This window comes from Pteropus vampyrus, unplaced genomic scaffold, assembly GCF_000151845.1.
Source record: "Pteropus vampyrus isolate Shadow unplaced genomic scaffold, Pvam_2.0 Scaffold552, whole genome shotgun sequence".
Lineage (NCBI taxonomy): Eukaryota > Metazoa > Chordata > Mammalia > Chiroptera > Pteropodidae > Pteropus > Pteropus vampyrus.
In genome coordinates, this window is record NW_011889333.1 from 282,888 (window position 1) to 291,586 (window position 8,699).

Sequence of the window (8,699 nt, forward strand, 5' to 3'; positions counted from 1 at the left end):
GTGTGTGTGTGTGTGTGTGTGTGTCTATAACGTAAATGATATGAATAAACGAGCTCACATAAAGAAAATGAAGAGTGAGGCATGAATAGGGCCCAGTGCCAATGCTTGAGAAACTCCAAGTCTTTACTTATTAGAGGAGGAAGGATCAATAAAGAGGATGGAGAAGGTATGAGAGATGTAGGGGACTGCGCAGCTGTGAACCCCAGGGAAAGAGATTATATTGAGTATGATCAAGCATGAAGAATTAGAGAGCATATACTCTGAAAAAAAACATTTATAGAATCAATCGACCTGAATTGGTGACCTAAACAAGAACAACTTTACTGGCAGTAGTAAAGGAGGGAGCTAAAATGGTAAAGGCTGAAGTACAAATGGAAGATGGGGAAGTAGTCACATAAACAGTTTCAACAGTGTGTTGTATGTTATATTCGGACATGTTCAAAATGCTGTGGAAGCCTCGACTGAACTGAGGAAGTCTTCCAGAAAGAAACAACATTTGAAATGATTCTTAAAGATTCATGTATAAGCGTAAAGAAGAGCATTCTGGTTAGACAAAACAGCATTATAAATACTGAAAAAATAACAACAATAAAAATAATAGTAACGGATAATATTTCTAAGTGTTTACCATGTGCCAGAAACTGTTCTAAAAGCTTTACAGGTCTTAATTCACCTAAATTACAACATCACCCTCTTTCTTCTACTTTGATCACCATCACTTGGTTGAACTCTTACAGTAGCCTAGCGGCTGACTTTTCTGCTGCTGCACTTGCCTTCTGGTTTATTCTCACAGAGCAATTAAAGTGACGTATTAGAACAAACACCATCCATGCTCTCCAACAGCTTTCTCTTTGGTGAAAACCAAAGTCCTCACTATGACCTACACGGCTCTTTATTATCTAGGCCCCCGCTGCCTCCTTCATCTCACCGCCTATGTTTATCTCTATCACTTTGCTCCAGCCAGACTATTTTCCAACACATGTCGAACAAGTTCCTGTCTCAGAGCCTTTGCACTTGCTCTTCTCTCTGTGTGGAGTGCATGTTCTTGGATATCCATCCGCATGGCTCAGTTCCTCACTTCCTTCATGTCTCTGTTCAAATGTCACCTACAGCAGGGCCTTCTCCGACCAAGCCATCATAACCATCGCCCAAATCCTCCAGCATGCTTATCCTCTCTATACATTTTTTCCATGATATTTATCATAATGTGATATACATCATGACTCTTTTTTTTATTGTCTGTCTTCCCCAACTAAGATTCAGTGAAAGCCCCATGAAAGTAGGGACTCTCCTTTCTATTCAGTGATATTTCCTCAAGATGAGGACGGTTCTTGACACGTGTCAAGACCTGTGAGGGTCTGAGATTTTACCCTACTTGAGAGCTAACAAGTTAGCTTGCCATGGCCAAATGGATGCTGGCAGAAGACATAGATTCCTGGGCCAGAGACAAGGGACTTAATAGTTTAATAGCAACAGTCAGCGTGTCAGCACTGGTTCTAGTTTCTCAAGCCCCATTTTCCACAGGGTGATGTGCAGAAGGCCAAGTGGTACCTGAACAGAAAGAGCAGTGTGTTACAGTGTGTTAGGAAGCCAAGCTTTTTAAAAAATCCCTCATCTTCTTAAATGGGCACTATGTCTCCATAAGCATTGCCCTGGAGAGGGATATGATCTTTATTTTACTGAACGTAAACAAACCTCCCCTTTATTCTAGAGAGAGACACTATTCCGCTTTCCCAGGCCATTTGTTACACGCCCTTGAGAAGGTCATCTGAAACACAGGCAATCAGTGTCTCTATCCACAAGACAGGCGGAAACATGATAGAGAGTGAAGAACTGTCTTCCAATAACACAGCGTAGACACAAAACATATTTTTGAATGAAAGGTGAACATTTTGAGTCAGGTACTATTATTACTTCCGTCCTCAGATGAATAAATCGAGGCACAACAAAAGTGAACTAGATATACAATATCAGAGAGCCAGTAAGTGTCTCTGTCAAGCACATTCTAGCCCTAGAGCACACGCACACCTCAGGGAACTGAGTCCTCACCATCTCTAACCTGTTCTTCTGTTAGCTATTTTAAGCCTCGTGAATGGGTAACAGCAAAAGGAGAGAAAGAAGAGAAAGAATAAAAAAAAGAGAAAAGCCAAACAAAAGCAAAAAAGAATAGAAAGGGTTTTTAAAATATCCACACCTATTCATTTATCCAGAACTACAGAATATAAGAGATCTTTGAGATCCCCTTACAGAAGAAAAAACGAGGGCTCAAGAAAGGAAAAGCCTCCCCATAATCATAGAGGTTAAGGAGAGAACCAACACAATAACCACCTTTTAGAACTCTTTTCCCAACAGAATTCTTGGCCTTGAACATTTCAGGCCCATGCCTTTCCTTTCGCTTTTCTTACACAGATGACATCCAAACCCGGAGCCAACCTACTGCAGAGTCAATCAATAACCAAGGAGATCTACGACACAGGGCAGCAGGTGGAGCTGGGGCTGTCATTCTGCCTATATAATTCTTCCAGTCCAAGGGTTGTGAAGAGAAGTGGTAGGTTCAGTGCAGTTTCTGACTGAGCTCTGGACACACAGCTTCAGCCATGAAGGTAACAGGCATCCTGCTTCTCATTGCCTTGGCTCTGCTGAGTTTATCTGGTAAGTGTTTTTGCATATTTTTCTGATTTGAGTAAAACCTGTTGACCTATTGCTTTAATGAGCACATTACCTTCTAGGTTTACGCATAGCCTAGTCTTGGATAGAACTTTTGGTCCCAATGAGATGAAATAAGATCAATGGATGAGAATTACAGAAAGAGGAATTTTACATAAAATAAGGAGAACAATTTTTAACATTATTTACAAAAGGAGACTTAAAAGTAATTGCAAAAGTTAGTTTTGTGTCAGAAGACCTGATTACTGCTAATGGTAACTGTTTCACAGATATAAACTTTCCATATCTTCATTGGTAAACTGAGATAAAGATATTTATACTTCCTATATCACTAATTGTGAGATCAAAGATCTAAGTAACCAGTTGTTAGAATGTCAGTGAGCATTCAGAAGATATTTGCTCAGTGTCTAATTCATTTCAAGGAAATGGGTCAACTTTTCCGAAATACCAATTGAGATACTTCGGTCATAATCAAATTTTTGCTTAATTTTTTTAGTATCCATCACGCAGAGAGTGAAGGGACACCAATGAGATGTCCTTGAGAGAAAACAGGAATAAGAAGGAGTGGGGAGTGGAAGAGGCCAGCAGAGAAGTCACAGTCTTTAATGGAAGCAGAAAATTCTGAATTAGAACAGGTCTGGCTTCTTTCAATCAGGACGCAACTTCACATGTCTGATCTATGTTTTCTAGGTAACGCTAGAGCTGACCCCATGGGAAGAACGGTAAAGACAATTTTGCAATTGCTTATCTCTCAGGCTAGAACTGTTTGTTCCAACCAAAGCACAGTTTAGCTGTCACCTTTCAGTTTCACCCGAAGTCAAGACGAGGAGTATGAGTGCTAGCAAGGCTTAATTTATTAAACTAAGATAGTTAATAATCGTTACCCCAAAGGAGCTTATGTTCAAGGGCAAATCCACGGATTCGAAGAAAATTTCTATGTAGTCATCTAGTGCTTGCCGTGAAGGGATTTTTTAACATACTAGGGCTATTTGGAAGGGCAAGGATTTAGAGTGGAAGCGCTCTTAACCTCACTCCAAATATCACTTCCTCCTTATGTGCCCCCATGAAGTTCTCCAAATCACCAAGGTGGAGCTCTAATTGATAATGAGCAAAGGAAAATAATAAACTAGGTTCTTCCTCTAGAAAAATATTCTATATCTAACTTTTCCATTTTTCCTTGTGTTTATAAAGTAAATTTCAGTAAGTTTGGAGACCAAAGGAAGAAGTATTCTTCTCATTACATTTATATCTAGTGGAGAGGCAGATGACAAATCAAAAGTACATAAGTGAATAAATTATTACATTTGTAATAAGTGTTATAAAGAAGTTTTGCTACCATTAGGAACTTAGCCTAGTGATCAGAGAAAGTCCCTAAGTAATTGAGGTTTACTTTGAGCCACAAAGGATAAATGAGTGTTAGCAAAATATAACTGGTGAGGAGAAGTAGTAGAGTGAAGGGGTTAAAAGCTAAAGCTCAGGACCTACATTGACTGGGTTTGAATCCTGGATCCAAGAATTAATAGCTGTGTGGCCATAGGTGATATAATTTGTGCTTCATTGTCTTCACCTAAAGAGGAGTGTAATAAAAAGTTCATAGGATGGTTGTGAGTTTTAAACAGAGTAATAAATTAAAAGCACTCAGGACAGTCTCTGGCCTATAACAGTCATTCGGTAATTACTAGTACTTCCTGTCACAGAGGAAATAGGCTGTGCAAAGACCCCAAGGTGGAAGGCACCTAGTACCTTCAAGTAACTGAGAGAAGACCAATATGACTGGACCATAGTGTACAAGGAAAAACATGCCCCAAGGTGTGGCTGACCCGAGAGGGGCCAGCAGTAATCAAAAATTGAACATTATCTAACTTACCTTATTAAAACCTTGTAACATCATTATGAAGGAGGTGGGAAAAATAATAACATTTCCATTTTACAGATGAAATGACCGAGGTTCAGAGACACCAAGAGATTTACCAATGTCACACAACTTGTAAATAGTATAGGCATTACTTAAAAGCAGGTTTCCTGACTAAAATTGTGGATTCCTTCTCTTGGAACACTCAGTACCATTCTCCCAATTACAATTATACTTCTACCTTTTAGCCAAGCAACTCCAGGGAGGTAAAAACCATGTTAGAGATTTTACTGTAAATTCAAAGAATAAAAAATAATGGAAAATTATTGTTTATTGTTTAATTCCATTTTTAGGCTGTATGTACCAGTAAACTGAGTGGATGTCCCAAGATCTACAACCCTGTCTGTGGGACTGATGGAACTACATATCCCAATGAATGCGAGTTATGTATGGAAAATAAGTAAGTACAAACTTAAATTTCTTTTAAAATATAAACTAGTTGTCTTCAAATTTTCATATATCTTATCTTTTCAAGCCCCAATCAACAATCCAATAACAACAATCTTACCATGAGAGAAACAAAACACCTAGTTTTTCCAAAAATAATTTTCAATCCTTTTTCTCCTTATTATATATCTACTATAAGATAGAGAGGTGTGTGTTTATATATGTGTATATGGGCATTCTGACAGAAAATAATATTTACTGTGCCGAGCATTGCATGGAGTATTTAATATTCACAATGAGACTATGAGGTAAACAATACTAAGCTCATTATACACACGAAGAAGTTGAGATTCATTAGTTTAAATAATTTGCTTAAGATCACCCAGCAGTAAGTGGCAGAGCAGAGGACGAATCCTTGCTCTTTCCACTATTCTTTAAAGTCAGATACCAGACAAATTATCTGTGAGATGCAGAAGAAAATTCACCATGCTTTGTCTCTCAATCTGCTTACCCTCAATGCTAATACCGTGTGACTAATGGGAGTATGAGCACAGTGGCTCTGAGAGCACAAAATTAAAAACAACTAATTATGCCTGCTTGGGTTTAGAAAAGTTTGGAGGCTTTCTCTCTGCCATAAAGAAGGAGAGAAACAAGAAGAACAAAAGAGAGACAGGAATTAATAACACTGTGCAATATAAAATGTGTTAAGGAAAGGACAATAGAATAGAGGAGGGAAAGTGTTTGAATGGTTCTCTCAATGAATTTTTAAAAAATCACTGGTAGATAAAAATCTATGCTTTTATAGCAAAACAGTAGACAGTCTGGATTTTAAAAAGCTCATACACCCAAAATATCTTTAAATTTAAAATACCATCCTTTGTGATGATAATGATTGTGTTTACTAAAAGCTCAAATATGCAAATAAGAATTATACAGATTAGGTAACCAAAATATATTTTTGTAACACTTTTACTTATAGACATGAGAGCCAGGCTCAATGAAGCTCGTTTTCTGAAGTGATTGCTGACAGGTGATAAATATCAGACTCGGGCACTCAGAAAAATAGATTTGCCACAGATTTTCTATCTTTCTTAACACTGAACACTTAATATATGCCAAGCACTGTGCAGCCTCCTCTGCTTTTCTTGTGCTTATGACTAAGAGGAAATAGGTCATGAGCACAAATAAGGTAGCTTCTTGTAACTTGTGGCAAATGCCACCAAATGAACTGTGAGCCAAGTACTACAGGAGTGAAGGAGACATACAGATTTCTTCTTACTTAAAGGGTCAAGAGAGGATTAATAAAAAGGATAATATTTAAACAGGGATCTGAATTTTGGTAGCATCACAAAAGTATTCCAGGTTAAATAGAGGTGTAAAACAATCAAAACAAATAAAGATTTCGTGAGTGACCCAGAAAACTCTTAGTTATTATGAAACTGCTTTGTATTAAAGACCTCGATTTAGGCTCAAATGACAACATACATTTCTATTATTCCACAGTATAAGTTTTCTATAACACAATGACCCCTCTTCTTGGTCCACTTTAAATCATTTCAGACAATTTTCAGTGTTTTAAACAAGGATCGTGGAAATAGTTCTTCATGGAAAGAGATTTAATATCTTAAAGTTTTAGACCCAAAACATTAGGTGTTCTGCTTTGTGGTAAATTTCTTTCCACATTGAAGATTTATAAGAGGAACTTGAAACCACTTGCTAATTTTCTCATGACCTATGTTGTTGACACTAAGATCAAACATCATATTTCCATCCAAGGGAAGAAGAAAACAATAGAATAGCCTTGAGACTTAGGAAATTTCCAAGAGCCAAGACCAAAAGGCCCAATATTTAGAGTGAAACATATTGGAAAAATAGGAGCATAGAGCTGGGACACCTTATTCCTTTAGACTTTAAAACCTATCAGGCTTGCTTGCTCTTTCTATTCTATAAAAAAAAGTATATGCAAATATGGGAGGAACATTTGAACATCAGAAAACATAACTTTTCTTCCTATATTTTTCAAATAAAAAAAAAAAAGGTCTACAGAGAAAATGTGGCTTCCTCAAATGCAACATCTTTTCAAATGTACCATATTGCCTCTCTCTATTGCCCATTAAAAGCACCAGACAAATGCATTGTACAGTTAACTACAGTGAGGTTCTGACTCTAGTTGTTGGGTTCTGAGATAAGCATACAAACAAGGGCTTGTATCTCCTTGTTCATTACGTGCTTGACAGATATATTCAGTAAGGACCTTTTCCAATTTCTTCTGTGTCTTCTTAGGGACTTTATACTGACAAATTCTTTTCAGCATTCTCTAGTAGAACTTTCTGCAATGACCGAAATGCTCTCTATCTATGTTATGCAATATGAAAGCCACTAGTCATGCCACCAGCACATAAAATGCAGCTAGTACAACTGAGAAACTGAATTTTACTATTACTTAGCTTTAACTGATTTTAATTTAAATATCTACATGTGGATACTGTCTACTATACTGGACAGCACAGCTAGAGAAAAAAGTGAACTTATGTGCTCCGTTTAGATGTTTGTGCTGTGTATGCTAACTCAGAAATAAGTATCATGAGTGGTTAATAGTTATGGAACAAGAAAGCATCAAAAGCTCTTAAAATTAAGAATCAGAAAGGTCCAGATACATACATGCATAAAGATATGTAGAAGTCAGATGTTCTCAAGTAATAGAGAAATAGAAACATTTTATGTCAGTATATTCAAGAAAAAGATGGATTAAAAAATGAGAGATCTGGAAACAATCTCATGAGGAACAATGGTAGGATTTAGGAATATTTGTCTTAGAAAGGAGAAAGCTGGTTTGGGAACAGTAGTGTGTGGGGAGCAGAAAAGTTTTTATCTAGAGGTGGGATGCTTAAGGCTGGCAGATAACATGTGATAGAGAGATGACTTCCTTTTGTGAGATCTCACAGATGTGCATCCCTAGAGTCCTAAGGCAAAAGATCAATTAGAAGGACTGCAATAGCCCAGGCAGCAACTAAAATGGAAACATGGTGGCTAGAAAGTGACATCAGGAGTGAAAGACGCAACAGTGGACTGGAGATTCATTTCAGAAGTTTACTATAATGTCCTACTAGATTTGGAAACTCTGTAAGGACAGACATTTTTCCTTCCGTTATATCTCCAGTGTCTGTAATAGTTCTTAACTAATATTCAATGAATTAATGAATACTTGAATGAATACATGAATGAGAGAAAGAGAAATGGGAATAAATCTCAAACCTTTCTATCTTAAATAAAGCTAAACTTTTTTGTTGTTTTTCTCCTACAGTCACCTTTTTTTTTTTTTGTCAGCAAAGTTTAAGCAATTTTTTTTTTTCAATTTCTTCTACAGGAAGCGCCAGATTTCTGTCCTCATTAAAACAGATGGCCCTTGCTGAGAACCAAGGTTCTGAAATCCTGTAAGGTCACCATGATACCCAGTTGGCCCAACTGTTGAATAAAAATGCATCTAAATACTTCCTCAGGTTCCCATGTTTTTTCCTCAAAGGCATGTTTGATATAGCAGGGACAGAGGACCAAGTTTATGAAATCCCAGCAATCCTGTAATTTCAGGCAGAGTTTCTTTTCTTCGTGGTGTTTTTCCTTTACCCATCTTCCTCATATTCTGAGGACTCAGTCTCAGGAAATATGACTGCAGATATTAAGTGACGGGACACAGTTGATTTTTATTAGATGTAAGATTAGACTAGCACTTTCA

The 8,699-nt window shown here is 37.3% G+C and overlaps 1 protein-coding gene across 1 annotated transcript; it reads left to right on the top strand.

The window, feature by feature from the left end:
- Positions 1-2,546: 2,546 nt before the first annotated feature.
- Positions 2,547-8,448, top strand: SPINK1 (serine peptidase inhibitor, Kazal type 1). The gene is made up of 4 exons (XM_011383900.2): positions 2,547-2,652; positions 3,358-3,389; positions 4,873-4,979; positions 8,334-8,448. Exons 1-4 carry the CDS (start codon positions 2,598-2,600, stop codon positions 8,377-8,379), a joined length of 240 nt encoding a protein of 79 aa, XP_011382202.1. The 5' UTR covers positions 2,547-2,597; the 3' UTR covers positions 8,380-8,448.
- The last annotated feature ends 251 nt before the right edge of the window (positions 8,449-8,699 follow it).

Coding starts and splice junctions, on each gene's coding strand:
- SPINK1 (XM_011383900.2), top strand. CDS start 2,598: ATGAAGGTAACAGGCATCCTGCTTCTCATTGCCTTGGCTCTGCTGAGT. Junction 2,653..3,357: donor GGCTCTGCTGAGTTTATCTG/GTAAGTGTTTTT, acceptor TATGTTTTCTAG/GTAACGCTAGAGCTGACCCC. Junction 4,980..8,333: donor GAGTTATGTATGGAAAATAA/GTAAGTACAAAC, acceptor TTTCTTCTACAG/GAAGCGCCAGATTTCTGTCC.